The 21,828-nt window shown below is 39.0% G+C and overlaps 2 protein-coding genes across 7 annotated transcripts in view; both read left to right on the top strand.

Annotated features, from left to right (window-relative positions):
- LOC133562304 (myelin basic protein-like) overlaps window positions 1-11,311 on the top strand; it is a 67,785-nt gene extending 56,474 nt beyond the window's left edge. Inside the window, exon 4 of one of the 2 annotated variants that reach the window (XM_061916348.1) lies at window positions 11,013-11,311. In XM_061916348.1, the coding sequence (XP_061772332.1) occupies window positions 11,013-11,311 (299 nt within the window). Of the gene's footprint in view, window positions 1-11,009 lie in introns of both variants that reach the window. The other variant, XM_061916347.1, reaches the window with a different exon arrangement.
- LOC133562305 (myelin basic protein-like) overlaps window positions 11,299-21,828 on the top strand; it is a 48,780-nt gene continuing 38,250 nt past the window's right edge. For 3 of the 5 annotated variants that reach the window (XM_061916352.1, XM_061916351.1, XM_061916353.1), the window contains exon 1: window positions 11,421-11,561. In XM_061916352.1, the coding sequence (XP_061772336.1) occupies window positions 11,442-11,561 (120 nt within the window). In that variant the 5' untranslated portion in view covers window positions 11,421-11,441. Of the gene's footprint in view, window positions 11,562-21,828 lie in introns of all 5 variants that reach the window. The other 2 variants (XM_061916349.1, XM_061916350.1) reach the window with 1 other exon arrangement.

The raw sequence follows: 21,828 nt of genomic DNA, 5'->3' as shown, positions 1-21,828 counted from the left end.
CTGGGTTCAACTCTATTTGTTTCCAAACACTGGACATGATCGCTCCTTTCAAGTGCCGCCATTCTAAAGCCATGCCTCAGCCCTGGCTGAAAGACGTCACTCGTACAGCCAGGCGCGAATGTAGGAGAGCAGAGAGAAGATAGTAAAAGGACAAGCTGCATGTGTCCTTTACCATTTTTAAAGAAAGTCTGCTTTCCTTTCAGATGACTGTAAAAGCAGAGATGAAAATATATCTATCTCAGATTATATCTTTTAACTGTAACAACCCCAGAGTTCTGTTCAAAACTATTAACAATGTCATTGATGCTCCCAAATCTGTTGGTTTTGATGCTTCTGTGAAAATTGTCTCCATTTTTTCACTGACAAAATTGTGCCAACTAGAGCCAGTTTATCCCAGCCTTCATATGACCCTTTTGTTCCTCTGCATTTCTCTTCTGTTTTCCATCAGTTTTTTAAATGACACAGTTAGTCATATGAAGCCCTCTGGTTCTCCTGCAGATGCCCTCCCACCTCGCTTGTTTAAGGAGGTATTTGCTACTATTGGATCAAGTGTCCTTAGCATTATCAATAGTAGCCTCTCTTCTGGAATAGTTCCAGTAGAGTTTAAAACATGCAGTGGTACGACCTCTAATTAAAAAACCAAGCCTCGACCACTCTCTCCTCTCTAACCTTAGACCTATCTCTAATCTTCCATATATTTCCAAAATATTAGAGAAGGTTGTCTACAGTCAGTTGTTACCCTTCTTAGAGGATAATGGTATCACTGAGCTGTTCCAGTCCGGTTTTAAAGCCCTCCACAGCACAGAGTCAGCGCTTCTAAAAGTTTTTAAAGATATCCTCCTGTCAACTGATTCTGGTAAATATGTCGTTCTGCTGCTTTTAGATCTGTCTGCTGCGTTCAACACCGTCAACAACGCCACCTTAATCACTCGTCTTGAGAACTGTGTGGGTATTGGAGGTGCGACCCTCAACTGGTTCCGGTCGTACATAGCCGACAGGAGTTTCTGTGTAAAAATAGACAGTTTTATGTCTTCCACAGCTCCTCTACCAAACGGGGTCCCCCAGGGCTCAATCCTTGCCCCAATCTTATTTGCGCTTTACCTTCTCCCCCTTGGTTCTATTTTTAGGAAGTATGGTATTGCATTTCATTTTTATGCCGATGATTGCCAGATCTATTTTCCCATGGCACAAAATAACACGGTTCAACGTCTCATTGACTGCCTGCACGACATCAAAGCCTGGTTTTCAGCTAACTTCCTGAGCCTAAACGAAGACAAAACAGAAGTTATGTTGTTCGGTCCAAGTCGCTTTCCCTCCCCCAACGTTGACCTCGGCACTCTCAGCGACTGTGTCACAAACCTGGGGGTAAAGTTCGACTCAGATTTTAAATTCTAAAAACAAATCAGCAGCGTCGTTCAAAAAAGCTTTTATCAATTACACCAAATAGCAAAAGTGAAACCGCTTCTATCACATGATCTCTAGAAATTAATCCACACCTTTAAACCTCGAATCGTTTAGACTACTGCAATGCCCTGTATGTAGGCATTAGCCAGGCCTCCCTCGCCCGCCTGCAGCTGGCGCAGAACTCTGCTGCTCGTGTGCTAACACAGACCCGCAGACGTGAGCACATCACCGCTATATTAGCGTCCCTTCACTGGCTCCCTGTGCGTTATCGAATCAATTTTAAACTCCTTCTATTTGTTTTTAAATGTCTGAACAACCTTGCGCCAACATATCTCTCTGACCTCTTTCAGCCTTACTGCCCCACCCGATCGCTAAAATCAGCCGATCAGCTGCTACTTACGGTCCCTGACACAAGGCTGAAGTTTAGAGGTGACAGAGCTTTCGCCGCTGCTGCTCCCAAGCTCTAGAACGACCTACCTCTGAGTGTTAGACAAGCCTCCTCTCTTCCTGTTTTTAAATCTCTCTTAAAAATATACTTTTATTTCTTGGCTTTTAACACTGAGTGATATCCGTCCTGCAATGGCGCCCACATTGTACACCTGCTGTGAACCTGTTTTTATGTTTTATTTATTGATTTTTTATTATGTTCTGTTTGTGTTTTGTTGTTTGCTCAGTTCTCGTATTATCTTTTAACCTGCCCATTGTACAGCACTTTGGCTACCACTGTGGTAAATTTTAAATGTGCTTTATAAATAAAGTTAATTTGATTTGATTTATCGTAGTAGTAAACAGTAGGGAAGCAATGAATGTTCGGTATAATCCTGCAAGGAACAATCCACCTTATTGATCCTTTGTGTGTCTGTGAATGTGTGTGAGTTTGTGTACATTTGCGTGTGTTTGTGTGAGTGTGTTTGTGTCAGTGTGTGTGCGACCGCCCGTTCCACCGTCACGAAAGGCAGGCTCCTCACGACGTAATTTATGTTCAATGAGCATTGTGCCACTTCCCCTTACACAGCTGGAAGTCCAGCCCAGAACAACAAAATAAATAAATATGACTAATACTATCATAGAAGTTGTAACAAAATATGTAAAAGGAGCTACAACTTTACTCTTACTATCTGCTTTAGCTCGCCAGTAATCCTGCCCTGATTTCAGACTCCCGACTGAGAAAATCAACACACCCAGTAATTTAATCAAAAAAGGCATTTTTTTACATCAATATTTTTTAACCCGGTTTATGTGTCTGCAAAGATTACACTCCTCTAATACAACATGTATTAAAAATTATGCAGACACTTTTTGTTCAAATCACATTTTAGTTTGTGGATAAAAAACCTTTTGTTCCGGAAATACCGGTAATCATTAAACTTGATGTACGTATTTGTTGATTGGTGCAAATTATTTTACAGTAGTTAAAATTCAAACTGCACTTTAATGTATTTTTATTCATTAAAATATACAATGTGTTTGTTTTAAAAACTCCACAATCTGATTCACAGCTGGCCAAAGCACTGGTGATAAGCACTGGTGTATACAAGTAATTAAAAAATACAAGTAATAATATACCATTTGAAAGTGTTGTTTAAAGGGGAACATTATCACAATTTCTGAAGGGTTAAAACCACAAAAAATCAGTTCCCAATGGTTTATTTTATTTTTTGAAGTTTTTCTCAAAATTTTACCCATTACGCAATATCCCGAAAAACGGCTTCAAAGTGCCTGATTTACACCATCGCTATATCCACCCGTCTATTGTCCTGTGACGTCACTGCGTGAAGCCACCAGAAGCAAACATGGCGGATAGTACAGAAAGGTACAGCATAGTAGCTCGGATTCAGACTCGGATCTCAGCGGTGCAAGCGATTAAACAGATTACGCATGTATTGAAACGGAAGGTTGGAGTGTGGAGGCAGGTACCGAAAAAGAAATTAAAGAAGAAACAGAAGCTTTTGAGCCATATCACGACAGACAGCGGGACGGGAGGAAGCGCGGACGAATTCGGCGATCGCCTTCTAACCAACGATTGGTATGTGTTTGTTTGGCATTAAATGTGGGGGAAGGGAAAGGCTGGATGCAAATATAGCTACAAATGAGGCATAATGATGCAATATGTACATACAGCTAGCCTAAATAAGCATGTTAGCATCCATTAGCTTGCAGTCATGCCGTGACCAAATATATCTGATTAACACACTCCACCTAAATCAATAACATCAACAAAACTCACCTTTGTCATTTCTTTGACTTTATCGTTGGAAATGCATCTGCTTTGAGTGTCGCAGGATATCCACACATTCTTGCCATCTCTGTCGTGGCATAGCTGTCGTTGGTACAGTGTGCAAAAAAAATTAGGTACTTTCGCATCTTTTGACCACTGGTGCAACTTGAAACCGTCTCTGTTCGTGTTTTTACACCCTCCGACAACACACCGACAAGGCATGATGTCTCCAAGGTTCCAGAAAACAGTCAAAAAAACGGAAAATAACAGAGCTGATTTGACTTGGTGTGTGTAATGTGTTTGAGAAAATGGCGGGTAGCTTCAAGACGTGACGTCACGAGTGAAAGGTCATTGCTCCGACAGGCGAACAATTGAAAGGCGATTAAATCGCCAAATTTTACCCTTTTAGAGTTCGGAAATCGGTTAAAAAAACATATGGTCTTTTTTCTGCAACATCAAGGTATATATTGACACTTACATAGGTCTGGTGATAATGTTCCCCTTTAATAAATGTTAACTTGAAATAAAAGTGTTAAGGTATTCACTACAACACTGATACTTTGTTTACTGCAGAATGTTTGTGATGACAAGCAAAAACAAAAAATAACTTTGAGGAAAAAAAGTTGTTCTGTTTACCCTGACAAAAAGTAACCAAAAAGAAGCATAATTGGTTGCCCTAAAACAGTGTGCGAACTGTAGTGTGGACTGTTCTGTTGTATCTATCGTAAACACAATCATAGATATAAATAAAATGACAGGTATCAGCTGTTAGCATATACTGTATTACTTCAATCAAACATGGTGGAAATGTTTGTTTCAAGAAACTGCAGTAGTAAACAGTAAGAATGCGGTACTCTGTAAAATCCTGCATGGGACAATCCGCTTTAAGAAAAGAAAACAAAAAAGTGATATTAATCGAGGTCGGATGACATGAAAAAAATTCCTCGGTACGCCCAGCCCTAGATGTAAGCATGTTTTCTGCATCTAACATGATCAATATACCCAATGCAAGGAACACTTCTTACATGTCTGTCTAGGTTTTTTCACCAAATCATTCTGCATGAATAAATATTTGTGTATGTCCTTTATCATGTCACCCTGCCGTTACTCCATCGGGGTGTTGCCTATATACATTGATTTGTTGGAAGCACAGCAATTACGTCACAGTAGCTATCATTACTTCGGGTGGGCCATATTTACTGCTTGATTAATCTGTATTGCGCTGCCAAAACCGGTTTATTCCTGGAAATATTTTTATTTTCAACAGATGACGATTTCATAGTCTTGTGGTAATGACGAGAACATTGATGGTTTATCTTTATCACTTTGTGTCACAGATTTGATAACGTCTGTTGCATACCCATCCCACCTTCTTCTTTTATATACTACTTTCCATCTTATGGGCGTTATATATTATTGACTGTTATTTAATATTGGAAGGACTCAACAGTCTTTCAGACACCTGCTCCTCCTATGAGACTAGTGGATAATTGGCACTTAATGCTTGCATGAAAAGCTTCCTCTGCTTTTTTAAACCATGCAGCTGGAGAAAGATGATTGAGTTGTAATAGAAGCACAGCGTCACATTTGGTTTGTAATTAAACCTGCTTTCTCTACCTCTTTTCACAGCATCTTAATGTAGGGGGAAAAAGGTGAACGATTAAAAAAAATAAAAAGCAGTTTTGCTTGCTATTTAATTTTTCATGGTGAAGAACGTTCATTGTAAAACATGAGAAGCATGTCTCCAGCTGCCTGCTTGATTTCAATTCATGCTCGCAGTACTTCAACTGGAGTTATTATATTGATACTGAAGGCGAGTCACAAAATTATTTTATGCGATGGTCTGTTTGACTTGTTTTGCTGCAGCTGGTCCATCCCTTCATTTTCCAGAGGTAAGCTGGAGCCTTTTTTAAATGACTTTGGGCATTTTTAGGTATAGCTTGGACCGGCCACAGTGCTCATAGAAACAGATAAAGTGTGCACCTATGAGTCATTTATCATCTCCAATTAGCCTGATATGGAAATTGACTTTTATGTAAAGCTATCAAGAAACTGACATTTTGGGGAACGATTGTACACAGACTAAACATTAAGTTTAAACAAAAATAAGTTGCTGCGCAATTCGTAGATTTTAATAACATTTTTATGAATGAATTTTTTTTTGTTTCACATGTATTAAAATATGTAACGTTAATACAGGGATGGGAATTTTCAGCGAATCCGCAGAATTCCGCCGATTTTGGCGCCGCCAGGGTAATTTCTGTGAATCGTTTAAATCGGGGGAGAAAATTATAGGGGGGGTTAGGTACTCGTGGTTTTTGTCTCTGCGTTGACCTAGTTATCAGTACAAGGCAGAGAATTCCCGCGAAAAATATAATGCCAATGTGTGAAGGCACCAGATTGGCTAGCTCTACTATCAGCTGACAACATCAACCAATAACATTGCCCGTTATAGGCGTCTGCACGGGTCGTTTGCCTACAATATCTAGTCCCTGATCCTCAATTATTGTGAGTGTTTCTGAACCCGTATTCTGTTTATATTTGTTGTGTTTATTGGCGACTAATCTGGAAGGAAAACACAGTAGCTGTCAATTAACACGTTTCTTTATTGACAAAACAGTTTCAGACATGGTTAAGCTTAGGAATACTTAGTTAGCGAAAGATATCAAAGAGGGCGTGAGAAACAAGTGGAACTGGGCATGGCTCGATATATCCATCAAACTGAAGGTGAAGATTAACAACAATATCGTAGAAGTAGACGAACTGATCAGCGATTTCATTGCAAAGTGCGATGAACCGAAATGTGCTCAGTGCTTATGTTGCAATGACATTGTGAACTATGGATCTCGGGGAAAGGTGGAACTCTTTGACCACGCTAAATCGGCAAGGCATCTAAGTAAAGTGAGTTTACGGAGAGGAATTCTGGTTAATCCATTTGTAGGCCTATTTTTGGCTATAATCCAAAAGTGTGCAATAATTTGATATATACTTGTATACATAAATTTCATCACATGATACATTTTTATGAAAATATTTGCTAAGAAATGTGACATTTTGGCCAGGAGAATATTGTTAGATTTTGGCTCAAAATAGCAGGAAATGCTTGCTAAACTAACATAGATTTCAAAATTTTTCTGGGGGGGCATGCCCCCAGATCCCCCTAGCAGGCGAGTGCACTCGGGTGTTTTAGGATTAAAAAATGTTCAGCTGATTTTGTAAATCTTCATTCCAATCCCTGTTAATACTATATGTAATTTAATCAAATTATCTAAAAGCTTTTCACAACCATGTTAACTAAATATCTCACTTGCTTTTATAATTACCTTAACTGTTTTTATTATGAAATTCTATCAGCATATTTTTGGGGTGAAAGGAGAGCAACCAGAGCTTTGCATTGTTGTATTGACTGGGGCATAACCTGATTTTTTTTTTCTTTATAAATAAATGCAGTTAAGTTCACTGTAGAATAAGTTTAATGACCTGTCACAACTCACGTCTTATTTTGACTGTGTTGGCCTTTTCCTGTGTTTGGTGTTTAGTTCCTGTTTTGCTCTCTTTCTTGGGTTGTATTCCTGTCGGAGCAATGGCTCTCCACACCTGCCTGAAATTAAAAATTAAGTATTTATATTGAGCCGTTCCTGCATTCTGTTGTCGGGACATTGTGTTTGGAATTCGCACTTCTTCCAAGAGGTAAACTGTTACTTTACAGCCTGTTTTAGTTATTGCTTCAGCTGCACTCGTCTAGGTTTTTTTTTGTCTAGGATAAAAATCCTTTTTTTCCCTGCACGTCGTCTCCTGTTACCTTCTGCATATTGGGATCACAACTACCACCGCTACAATGCGACCCGAACATCACAAAGATGCTTAATTTTTAGCCTCTAAGCCCCACTACTTTTTTGTGATAACACATAAGAGGGGAGAAAGAGAGAGCGCATGTAGCAAGGTTAAAATGAAGAATTTACACATCATAATCACATAATCCCATAAGAATTTCCTCCCGGAATTGCACAGCCAGTCTTCGTGGCCTTGTAGCACTTTGGTCCCAAATCAGATAGGTGTCACCGTGCAACATTTGGAAAATCCATATTTATGGGAGTCATTTTAGTGACACAAAGCCCTTTGTCTCATTGTAATAACCGATCAGCACTGACAAGGGACCGTTGTGTCGGTCAATTTTAGCATGCATATTGTCTGGTGTAGCGCTACACCATTCCTCCCCAGTACAGTGTGTATATTGTTTAGGGGGGTTGGAATGCACTGGATGTCCTGTGTCGTAGGAGACGCCTAGCAAAGTTCCACTTTCATCTGATGGAAAGAAAGAAGCAGCTTTTATTGTAATCTTGAGGAGAACATCTAATTGGTTTGAGTACATGCATAGTATGCACAAAAAAATAAAAAGTAAAAGAAAATCCATCTTTTGAAAGAGTCGCTGTTACCTTGCTCTTTTATGTGTGGACCTTGCAAGTCCTCTCTGTGGTTGCTTGTTTTTTTTTTTTTCTTCTGTTCAAACTTGCCTCCCAAAAACCTTGTTCCAGTGAACAACACATTGCTTGCAGGTGTAAAAAATGTTATATGCGTCAGCCCTCCGGTACTTCACTTGGGATAGGTTCAGCTATCTTTGTGACCATAACACGATAAACACAAAAATACATACAAATCATTTATTGATGGATGGATGATAAAACTGAAAGGAAAAAAAATAGGTGGGATAAGAGGTGACTTATTGGGGCCCTTGCAGGGTTTACTTCAGTAGAAAGGAGTTGCAGTTGTACATAGCATTCAATGTACACATGCATTCAATGTTATAAGGTAGGCTCGGTGCCATTTTTTTTTTTTTTTGTATTTTACAATTTATACTGAGGATGTGAAGATAAACCAGTTATCATCAAACCGTGGACATGCGTATGAGGGATACAGATGTATCAGTAGAGCAGCTGGAAAGGGGAACCGCACTGTTTTTGCAATTTTGAACATCATTACCAATCCTCAAGGACACGCATCTTTCTCTTTTCTGTGAATTCGAAATGGTAATAAACTGCTAGCAAGAGGCGGCTAACAGTGTTCTGTTATACAAGTACGAGACATGATTTATAATCCATCTTAACTTTTCCAAACTCAGGTGCGATTTGGCAGCAGCTGAGTACTGAGCTTACCTTTCTGTGAGCGAAGAAACTGTTAAAGTAGTTCATTAGTGTTAGCGCTTACAGTAACAATGTCGCAATAGCTTGTTTAATATATAGGTTATTTGCATGTACAAAACCAGTGAAGTTGGCATGTTGTGTAAAGCGTAAATAAAAAGAGAATACAATGAATTGCATATACTTTTCAACCTACATTCAATTGAATAGACTGCAAAGACAAGATATTTAATGTTTAAACTGGAAAACTTTGTTGTTTTTTGCAAGTATTAGCTCATTTGGAATTTGATGCCTGCAACGTTTTTCAAAAAAGCTGGCACAAGTGGGAAAAAAGACTAAGAAAGTTGAGGAATGCTCATCAAGCACTTAATTGGAACATCCCACAGGTGAACAGGCTAATTGGGAACAGGTGGGTGCCATGATTGGGTATAAAAGCAGCTTCCATGAAATACTCAGTCATTCAAAAACAAGGATTGGGCGAAGGTCACCACTTTGTGAACAAATGCGTAAGCAAATTGTCCGACAGTTTAAGAACAACTTTTCTCAACAGCCTACTGCAAGGAATTTAGGGATTTCACCATCTGCGGTCCATAATATCATTAAAAGTTTCAGATAATCTGGAGAAATCACTGCACGTAAGTGATGATATTACGGACCTTTGATCCCTCAGACGGTACTGCATCAAAAAGCGACATCTGTGTGTAAAGGATATCACCACCCCTGTCAGTAACTACAGTTCATTGCTACATCTGTAAGTGCAAGTTAAAACTCTATTATGCAAAGTGAAAGCCATTTATTAACAACACCCAGAAACACCAGCACGGTGGACACAGGGGTTAGTGCGTGTGCCTCAAAATACAAAGGTCTTGGATTCAATCCTGGGCTCGGAATCCTTCTGTGTGGAATTTGTATGTTCTCGCTGTGACTGCGTGGGTTCCCTCCGGGTACTCCGGCTTCCTCCCACTTCCAAAGACATGCACCTGAGGATAGGTTGATTGGCAACACTAGATGGTCCCTAGTGTGTGAATGTGAGTGTGAATGTTGTCTGTCTATCCGTGTTGGCCCTGCGATGAGGTGGTGAATTATCCAGGGTGTACCCACCTTCCGCCTGAATGCAGATGAGATAGGTTCCAGCACCCCCTGTGACCCCGAAAGGGACAAGCGGTAGAAAATGGATGGATGGACCCAGAAACGCCGTCTGCTTCACTGGGTCCAAGCTCATCTAAGATGGACTGATGCAAAGTGTAAAAGTTTTCTGTGGTCTGACGAGTCTACCTTTCAAATTTATTTTTGGAAACTGTAGTCGTCATGTCCTCTGGAACAAAGAGGAAAATAACCATCCAGATTGTTCTAGGCGTAAAGTTCAAAAGCCAGCATCTGTGATGGTATGGGGGTGTATTAGTGTCCAAGACATGGGTAACTTACACATCTGTGAAGGCACCATTAAAGCTGAAAGGTCCATACAGTTTTGGAGCAACATATGTTGCCATCGAGGCAACGTCTTTTTCATGGACACCCCTGCTTATTTCAGCAAGACAATGCCAAGCCACATGCTACAACAGCGTGGCTTCATGGTAAATCAATGCAGGTACTAGAGTGGCCTGCCTGTAGTCCAGACCTGTCTCTCATTGAAAATGTGTGGTGCAATATGAAACTTAAGCTGTACGTCAACCAAGAATGGGAAATAATTCCACCTAAAAAGGTCTCCTCAGTTCCCAAACGTTTACTGAGCGTTGTTAAAAGGAAAGGCCATGTAACACAGTGGTAAAAATGCCTCTGTGCCAACTTTTTGAAATGTGTTTCTGCCATTAAATTCTAAGTTAGTGATTATTTGCAAAAAAAAATGTGTTTCTCAGTTCGAACATTAAAGATCTTGTCTTTGCAGTCTATTCAATTGAATAGAAGTTGAAAAGGATTTTCAAATGATTGTAGTCTGTTTATTTATGAATTATACAACCTGCCAACTGTTTTTTAGAGACTCCCATTACATGCTTAGTTAGCCGCCTCTTACCAGCAGTTTTCCACTATCTAGAATGCACATGAAAGGTCAAGATGTGTGTTCTTTTCTTGGCAGTAATTGCCTCACCCTATGGTGTCTTGTTGCTCAGTAAAGGTTCATTCTGGTTCAAATGTTGTTATTTTCAGGATCCTGAACGCAACATCAGAAAGGGCGCTGGTTCGTCAAAGGCACTCATTGTGTTGTGTGCCATGCAGGCCCAAGCCCATACATGACCCTGTTGTTTCTCCAGCAGGAACGGGTGAGACAGATACGAACCAGAACAATGGCTGCATCTCGGAGAAGCCAGCGGTGACTGACTCCACGGGCGCTGAGGGCCCCCCCTCGTCATGGACCCCCGCCAGCACAGCTGACCCTGACGCCGCCACGCCGCGCCCCCACCTGGTCCGCCTCTTCTCCCGAGATGCCCCGGGCCGGGAGGACAACACCTTCAAAGACCGACCCTCCGAATCGGACGAGCTGCAGACTATCCAGGAGCACAGCGGAGCGGCTTCAGAGTGCGGGTCGGAGAGCGCCGAACAGGACCTAGACTAGGCTAGCCTTTCCTCCCTCCCTCTCCTCCGTGGGCTTGCTTCTATCCTGCGCCATCTATTCTCTCTGGCTCCAAAGAGAGACGCCATCCCCACTTCTAACTAATATACCGCCGAACACGACTACCACAAGCATGGCATCCGCAAGCAGCTCTGCACAGGCCGCCTTTGGTCTGGGCCGCAGGAAGAAGAACCCCGGTGTTCTGGATCAGATTGGAAAATTCTTTGGCGGGGACAAGAAGAAGAAAAGCAAGGTGAGGAAGCAGAGAGCGTTCAGGTGAAAAGTATTCGTTCTTTCTACGTATTCGCTTCCAGAACCAGTTTTCACTTCCAACGCTTTAACAAATCTTGAAATAGTTGAATGCGACACACAAAAAAGTTATTCTAGTCTATCGTATTTTGGTTCGTTAGTTTTGATTGTGAATTTTCTGAAAAGCTTTTTTTTTTGCTGGGGTTGTTTTGCTTTCACTGTATTACGTGTTTACAATGATTCTGAATCAATTAAGAATATGTTTGTATATTGTGTTTTTGTTAAAATGGTACTGAAATTAGGGTGTTCATTTTTATTTAAACATCTGTTGAACTGGAATTAAGAACCGACATATTTCAGGTTTGGGACTTCCCAATGTATTTAAATGTTTTGCCAATATTATCATGAATCTGTTTTTTTTCGTCTCTGTCTTTGAGCTGATTCTCGACATTTGCAATAGTCTTACAAAGCAAGTTAAAACACATGTAAGATCAAGAATAAATAATAATAGTAGAGCAGAAGCACTTGTATCATTGCCAATTGAGGAGCATATTGTTGCAGTCCAACAAATTGCTGAAATTATGTTTTTTTGGGATAATTAAACAATCTAGCAAGCTTATTATTGAACAATTCAACTGTACTAATTATGTATTGGACGTTTATGGACAATGATTTTGCCGTTATACACCACCATAATGCTTTTTTGACATTTTAAAGTACAAACTTTTGCCTTTTAGTTCAAGAGGTTCCACAGAGATATTTCAGTTGGGTCGGACATAAAAGCATTTAGTTGTCAGTTTGATGTAAAAGGCGTCAAACCAGGAGTTGCCGTTTGTCTCAGTTAGGCGGCTCACCCGAAATAACAAGTTGCAAGCAATCCAACCTGACCTGCAAGTCCCGCTAAAACACACGCACGCAACAAAATGATAATATAACAGTTACAAAAGAAGTGTGTGTAAAAAACGTATGATATAGAAACCATTCTATAGGTTTTTCAATATTTTGTTTTTCAAATATTTAATGTGCATATGTGACAGCAATGATTGACCATCGCTAAATGTGCAATTTATACCCATTTTAACTTCTGATTGTAAAAAGTAGAGGCATTTATTTGTTCACTCAATTCTCCTAAACCACTATTTGTAAGATGTTTTGGCCAAGAATTTGTTCTTATTTTTTTGGTCTAAGTAGTGGTGTTAAACAAAAAATGTTTAAAACTCAGATTAAGCGATTGTTTTTATTTTAATACATCATGATTAATCACAGTAAATTACATGCATATTTTAATTAACTTAAAAAAGGCCCTCATATTTTTACACAAATGCAATTTTATTATCAAAATGACATACATAAAAACATTTTTAAATGTTCTACTTGAATGCACAACATTTATTTGCTCAAATCTTGCTAAGAGTTTTATCTGAAGTCCCCGTCAGGGTGTATTTTGAGGCTAAGTTTGCCTCCGAGCACACCGCCACTCCTCTTTGAGCTGGCGTGTGCATTGACCTAATCACTGGCCGTATAAAAATATGTATTTTTTATGATTAATCATTAACTTTGGAGATGAATAAAGTATCAAACGTTTTACCTTTAAATTAAATCTGGTGACAAACAGCAGCTTCAAGGAAGTAATTTACATCAAATTATTCAAGCATTACAGCCGTTTTTTTCAGACTAGAGTGCACCTACTAAATTTGTTTTCATATATTTGCCGCATCTGATTATAAGCCGCAGATGTATACGTTGCGAAATGAGTTATATTTTGTAAATCTTTATTTACATACCTTAACTGTTTCCAAACTGTGCTTGTAGCACAAGAGTAAATTGGCTGATAAGAAAAAAACAGAAGTCATCGTCCTAAACCCACTAGCTGCGGAAGCTAGCGCTCTAATCAGCTAAACAAACTCAATAACTCCACGGTGACGTTTTGGTGAATTCATGAAACTGAAACTGAAACAATGCCATTTTAAATTAATACTGCTTTAAGCACTCGTAAAGGTGTTAGTATAATAGCGAATGCTAACGATGCTAGCTTCATTACAGTATGATAGAACGCACAAATATGCATGAAAACACTCCAACGACATCACACATGGGGCGGTTTTAGTAAGCAAGAATTGTTTTAGTTATTTTGTAAAACTTACAAACGTTGGTTGGAGTGTAGATGAAGAATCCAGCGTTGTGGACGGCAAGAAGACCGAACGGCAATTGTACTTCCGGTTCATAGCTCGGTCTAAACACGGGCAATGCATCATCTGCAGGGGGCAAACTCGTCCAAAAGATGGCACAGTCGCACAAAAAGCAACTCACCTATCCAGTGTGTTTGCTAAGTCTATTTACATTGAAAATCCATAAAGTAACCACACCCTTTTAAAAGCTGCAGGAATCAAAGCCTAGGATAAAAGGCCAATTAACATCTAAACGTCCTATAATAAATAAGCACACAATCTGTCATAAGTTAATCATACCTGTAATTATTCTCTTGATCAAGCTTTTTATAACATTCCATGAGTCGTGCTGATATCGGATTAATATCTGTATCGGCCAAAACTCAAAATCCAGTACCGATATGTGTTAGAAGTGAAAAAAATCAATACTATTCAAATACTACTGAACCCTTGCAATTGTAGTCTGCATAAAAATTATAACTTTTATGGACATAATTTTTAGGCGCAGTCAAGGCATTGAGGGGTTCCGGTTTGGTGGCCGCGGGATTAGGTCTCTGCTTTTTGCAGACGATGTGGTCCTGTTGGCTTCATCTGGCCGGGATCTTCAGCTCTCACTGGATCGGTTCGCAGCTGAGTGTGAAGCGGCCGGAATGAGAATCAGCACCTCCAAATCCGAGTCCATGGTTCTATCCCGGAAAAGGGTGGAGTGCCATCTCCGGGTTGGGGAGGAGACCCTGCCCCAAGTGGAGGAGTTCAAGTACCTAGGAGTGTTGTTCACGAGTGGGGGAAGAGTGGATCGTGAGATCGACAGGCGGATCGGTGCGGCGTCTTCAGTAATGCGGACGTTGTACCGATCCGTTGTGGTGAAGAAGGAGCTGAGCCGGGAGGCAAAGCTCTCAATTTACCGGTCGATCTACGTTCCCATCCTCACCTATGGTCATGAGCTTTGGGTCATGACCGAAAGGATAAGATCACGGGTACAAGTGACCGAAATGAGTTTCCTCCGCCGTGTGGCGGGTCTCTCCCTTAGAGATAGGGTGAGAAGCTCTGCCATCCGGGAGGAACTCAAAGTAAAGCCGCTGCTCCTCCACATCGAGAGGAGCCAGATGAGGTGGTTCGGGCATCTGGTCAGGATGCCACCCGAACGCCTCCCTAGGGAGGTGTTTAGGGCACGTCCAACCGGTTGGAGGCCACGGGGAAGACCCAGGACACGGTGGGAAGACTATGTCTCCCGGTTGGCCTGGGAACGCCTCAGGATCCCCCGGGAAGAGCGAGACGAAGTGGCTGGGGAGAGGGAAGTCTGGGCTTCCCTGCTTAGGCTGCTGCCCCCGTGACCCGACCTCGGATAAGCGGAAGATGATGGATGGATAAAAATTATATTTTTGTGAAACCTTTTAATGCTCATAGTCAAAACTTGAATCTCATTTTGAATATTTTAACTTAAATCCGTTGTGGTGGTGCATACGTGATATATATATATATATATATATATATATATATATATATATATATAATATTAAGTTAAGTTAAAGTACCAATGATTGTCACACACATACTAGATGTGGCGAAATTATTCTCTGCATTTGACCCATCACCCTTGATCACCCCCTGGGAGGTGAGAGGAGCAGTGGGCAGCAGCGGTGCCACGCCCGGGAATCATTTATGGTGATTTAACCCCTAATCCCAACCCTTTTATTTATATATAACATTTTGGATATAAAGTATATTGTTATTCCGCGTTTCCAATTACGCTGCAAAGAAGTAGGCCTTTTTCACACAGTTTTACTTGATAAAACATGACAAAAAATATATCATACCTCTTTTTTCCTAATGGACAAACGTATTGTTTTAAATGAATTGTCGCTGCAGAGCACCAGTCAGAGTGCTGTCGAAAGATGAACGTGAGGAAATGCCTAAAAATCGTGAAAATATGCATTTTCTCCGCACCTAATGTCCATTTGGAAAAGGTGTTCTGAGATAAAATCAGGAGAACTTAACATTTTTATTTAGGTTAAGCAGATGTTTTGTTTTGGATTGTAACTCCAGAAAAAAAATTTGCTGCAGTATTTAATTTTCTCATTTTGTAATACAGTCGTCCCTCGCCACATTGTGCTTTGATGTTTGCAACTTTAAAAAAAAAAAAAAACGTATTTAAGTATTTTCATGCATAAAAATGGCTTAATGAATTGAAAAAATATATAAATACTACAGTAGTATTGGGCACGAGATGAGACTAAGTCTTCATTTCCATTATTATGTCTACTATATTGGATTAAATGAGTCTAGGAGTGACTATGTTGGTGGTATTTCATGTCTAATGTTAAAAACTATTTAGGTTGGAAACAGTTTGAGCTATGACAGTATTTTATTTACTATTACAAATTAATTACTTCACAGGTAGTCATTTACCACAATTGAAAGTGATTAAATGAGGGACGACTGTGCATGTACTGTATAAAAAAATCTAATATATATATATATATATATATATATATATATATATATATATATATATATACGGTGTGGCAAAAAAGTATTTAGTCAGCCACCGATTGTGCAAGTTCTCCCACTTAAAATGATGACAGAGGTCTGTAATTTTCATCATAGGTACACTTCAACTGTGAGAGACAGAATGTAAAAAAAAAATCCAGGAATTCACATTGTAGGAATTTTAAAGAATGTATTTGTAAATTATAGTGGAAAATAAGTATTTGGTCAACCATTCAAAGCTCTCATTGATGGAAGGAGGTTTTGGCTCAAAATCTCATGATAAATGGCCCCATTCATTCTTTCCTTAACACGGATCAATCGTCCTGTCCCCTTAGCAGAAAAATAGCCCCAAAGCATGATGTTTCCACCCCCATGCTTCACAGTAGGTGTGGTGTTCTTGGGATGCAACTCAGTATTCTTCTTCCTCCCATTTAAGTGGGAGAACTTGCACAATCAGTGGCTGACTAAATACTTTTTTGCCCCACTGTATGTATATATATATAATATATATATAAACATATATATATATATATATATATATATATATATATATATATATATATATATATATATATATACACACACAAAGGTATGTATTCACCAGTGTGTTTGCCTTGGAAGAATTATTGTTCTCATAAATAACTTAACAATGCAGTTGCTCCACCTCTGTGGCCTCAAGTGAAAAGCAGCAGCACTTCTTGCAGAACCCTTTCAATTCCATCAAGAATTGACTATAAAAATATATATACATCCATTTTTGCTCTGTAATAATAACTTACCCTGTACACAGTTCCTCAGCAGTGAAAGAAAGTTGAACACTTCTCCACGCCTGCAAACTCTTGTTTAAAATAACTTGCAATCACAGCCTGAGTGTATGTACATGGAAAAGGAAGATTGTATGACTATTAGACTGATTCATACTGCTTATGTCCATGAATCAGGCTTTAAGCAAAAAGAGCTGCCATCAGACCAAAAGAGACTGTACTCTAACCCGATAGTGTCTTGGATGGAGGGGGTGGAGGGCGCTCCTGCTCCCTCACATCAGTCGCTCGCCTCAGGTACACGTCTTTGACCTCCGAGTGTCAACTTTACTGTGGATACTTGTCTTTGTTTGCTTTGAACTCTTGCGAGCTGTTCTTTATCTGACCTTGTTCTCAGCGTATGAATGAATGCTTGATTAAAACTCTCTAACAAAACCCCCAGCTCTCGTTATTTGTGTTTCTTGTACTTATTCTACAGTACAGTAAGAGCATCCTTGTTTTAACATCTAACACCTCGTAATAAATACCATTGATGTTTTACCCTGTTTTTATATTACAGTGCTACCTATGCTTTGAGTTACAAGCGAAAATTTGAGTTACAAGCATCCCCGCCATTAGTTGTTGTAGCAAATGTCACAGTGAACCCCGTAAGATACGACCCAAAAAAATCTGGCTCGCATTAGCTTATACCTAGAGAGGGACATTTTTATTTATTTTTTCTAACCGTGGGACGGAAGAGTTTGAGTGTGACGCGCTGTGCTGAGAGGAAGTGGATGATATTTATTGAACTAAAGAAACACCGTAGTTTCCCAGAGTATATAAGCCACGGATATGTGAAAATATTTATTTACACTGAAAGATTTGGTAAGTTGTTACCTACGTTTTCAAACGGTGCCTGTAACAAGGCAGTAAAACGGTTACTCAAACTAAACAGAAGTCATCGTCAAGAACCCACGAGCTGCGGGAGCTTGCTCACCAGTCAGTGACGTTTTGGTGAATTTACTGAGGAATTTATGAAAACTGAAACCGTACAAAAAATAATGCAGTTGTAAGTTAATAATACTAACAAAGATACTGGTAAACGTGTCAGTGTAATAGCTAATGCTAACACGTACAAATATGCATGAGAACACTCATACAGAAATCATACGTATTGATTTAGTAAAACTTGCAAATGTTGCCTGGAGTGATGAATGAAAAATCCATTTGAGTAGAAGCTTTATGGACGGATAGAAGACCGAACGGCAATTGTACTTCCGGTTCATAGCTCAGTCTAAACACGGGCAATGCGGCACCTGCAAGGAGCAAACTCGTCCAAAAAATGGCACCATAGCAAAAACAACAACCCACCTGTTCAGTGTGTTTGCTAAGTCTATTTGCATATGTAGAAACGCTATGGACGACTCGACGACGGGACAGCACTTGTACTTCCGGTTCTTGCCTTGAACCAAGTACAAATTGAAGTGGGCGGACTTGTACTAAACTTGGCACCACAGCACAAACAACACCTTTTAAAAAATATTAGTTGAATACAAATCTCCGTAGTGTAGGGAAAAAAAAGGAACGGCTAATAGTCTAGAATTTACGGGACATCATCAACATTGTGACCAAGCGTGTAACCAACAAGGGGACGCAATTTGATCGTATCATCACCATCCTGAAGCAGAATGTCAAAATAATATCCAAACCACAGACATTTATCCATAACGAAATAGAGAAACTTCTAATGGTCTTTTTGAAGAAGTAGCTGGAAGGAGATATCGTAAAAGTCCACTCTCCAAGGTAAATACTCTACAATTGTCTCATCATAAAACTACTGTAGTTGTTTGCGGTACATTTGGCCGCATTGGTTTCATACAATATTCCCCGCGACCCCCAAAAGGGAATAAGCGGTAGAAAATGGATGGATGGATGGAAATTGTGCTATATTGGTATATTTTCTGTCATGCCTCTCCTAGGGGACAAATTTTTTTTTTTACAAAATAAAGATGGTATTTTAGGGCTGTCAAAATTAATATGTTAATGTTTCAGCCTGACTAAAGAACATAGAACAATTACCCTTGTGGATCAACTTTCAGTTTGGTTGATTAAGTGGACCAAAGCGTCAAACTGACACGGTAATACCACAATGATTCAGTTCTACTGATCTTCCCACAGGAGCAGCCTCTATATTTTAATAAAAATGTATATTTGCGGTTTGCAGTCATCGCATTGTTTTTTCTTTATTCAGTACTTTTGAGTTTGTTGTGTGGCTGTTGGTGTCAGTGTGGACTGCCAACTATTATTGCAAGCATGCAATTTTCTGGTAGCTAGCAGTAACATTAGCATTTTGAGATGAGCATCGAAAGTTTCTTACTAGTTTAGCAGGAACAGAGCTAAGGCAGCATCAATCTAGAATCCCTCTCCCTTTCTTTTTTTGTCTCCCCAGACAAAACATTTTGTTTATTTAGTTGTTTTCCAGCTTCGGTAGCATGATAGCAGTAATTGCATGTGTGTGAGTATATATATATATATATATATATATATATATACATATATATATATACATATTTAGACATATACATATATATATATATATATATATATACACATATACATATATATACATATTTATACATATATATATATACATGTATACATATATATGCATATATATTAGGGGTGTGGGGAAAAATTGATTCGAATACGAATCGAATCGTTTATGTCAATCCTAATTTTTACAAAATCGATTTTTTTTTGATAATTTAAATTGTTTTTTGTTTTTAAATCAATCCAACAAACCACTACACAGCAATACCATAACAATGCAATCCAATTCCAAAACCAAACCTGCCCCGGCAAAACACTCAGAACTGCAATAAACAGAGCAATTGAGAGGAGACACAAACACGACACAGAACAAACCAAAAGTAGTGAAACAAAAATTAATATCATCAACAACAGTATCAATATTAGTTATTATTTCAGCATAGCAGTGATTAAAAATCCCTCATTGACATTATCATTAGACATTTATAAAAATAAAAAAAAAGAACAATCGTGTCACAGTGGCTTACACTTGCATCGCATCTCATAAGCTTGACAACACACTGTGTCCAATGTTTTCACAAAGATAAAAGAAGTCATATTTTTGGTTCGTTTAATAGTTAAAACAAATTTACATTATTGTAATCAGTTGATAAAACATTGTCCTTTACAATTAGAAAAGCTTTTTACAAAAAATCTACTACTCTGCTAGCATGTCAGCAGACTGGGGTAGATCCTGCTGAAATCCTATGTATTGAATGAATACAGAACCCTTTTAAATCGGGAAAAAATCGTTTTTGAATCGAGAATCGAATCAAATCGAAAAAATCGATATATTATCGAATCGTGACCCCAAGAATCGTTATTGAATCGAATCGTGGGACACCCAAAGATTCACAGCCCTAATATATATATATATATATATATATATATATATATATATATATATATATATATATATATATATATATATATATATATATACACGTATACATATATATACACACATATAGACAGACTTCCTTTTTATTGTCATTCAAATTTGAACTTTACAGTACAAATAAGAATGAAATTTCGTTGCATTAGCTCTTGGTAGTGCAGGATTAAAAAAAGCAATAAGGTGCAGATATAAATAAATAGATTACTGTACAGGTAAATACATTGCACTTTTTCACATGCGTCCATGTGTATGGATGTATGTTATATTGTCTTTTTTATTCTAGCGAGTTAATCCATTTTGGGGGGAGTTGAGGGGATAATTTAATGATGATGCGTTCAAGAGTCTTACGGCCTGAGGGAAGAAGCTGTTACAGAACCTGGAGGTTCTGCTCCGGAGGCTGCGGAACCTCTTCCTAGAGTCCAGCAGTGAAAACAGTCCTTGGTGGGGGTGGGAGGAGTCTTTGCAGATTTTCTGAGCCCTGGTCAGGCAGCGGCTTTTTGCGATCTCCTGGATGAGAGGAAGAGGAGTCCTGATCATCTTTTCCGCCATCCTCACCACTCTCCGGAGAGACTTCCAGTCTGAGGCATTGCAGGCTCCAGTCCAGACAGAGATGCTGTTGGTCAGCAGGCTCTCTATAGTGCCCCTGTAGAATGTGGTGAGAATGGGGGGAGGGAGCTGTGTTCTTTTTCTCCGACGCAAAAAGTGCATGCGCTGCTGAGCTCTTTTTACAAGAGCTCCGGTGTGTAGGGACCAGGATATATTGTCAGTGATCTGCACCCCCAGGAACTTGGTGCTGCTTACACACTGTATATATACACATATATACATAAATATCTATATATATATATATATATATGTGTGTGTCCTGACACAAGCATTCTTAATATACTCAATTGATTATCAAAATGTATAATTATTAAAATAATCTGAGATAATATCTGCAACAATTTATCATTACCTTATGGAATATGATACCGGACAAGACAGATATCTGAGCTCACTGGATTATGTTATTATATCACAAAATACCATTCCAGACTATTTTAAATAGCATTTTTGTGGTATAGTGTTTATTATTTTTTATTAGTACTATTATTAATATTCTTATTTTAGTTTTATTTCAAGAAACATTCCAAAATTACCTCCAGAACTGGCGCATTAAAATCTCAAATTGCTTGTTTTTTTGTTTTGGTAGTGCAACTCATTGCTCTTTATATATTATTAGTATAATGATAATGATTATAATAGCCTGCAAGATTAGAATCCCTCTCTCTGGTGATGAAGCACAAAACACACTTCAACTTGCGCAGGACTACTTGATATAAATCTTTCATTATGAGGTGAATGTGTGGTGACCTTTAACCTCAGAGGAGTGACCTGTGATCA

This window comes from Nerophis ophidion, linkage group LG11, assembly GCF_033978795.1.
Source record: "Nerophis ophidion isolate RoL-2023_Sa linkage group LG11, RoL_Noph_v1.0, whole genome shotgun sequence".
NCBI lineage: Eukaryota > Metazoa > Chordata > Actinopteri > Syngnathiformes > Syngnathidae > Nerophis > Nerophis ophidion.
This window is presented reverse-complemented; position numbering and strand designations above follow the sequence as displayed.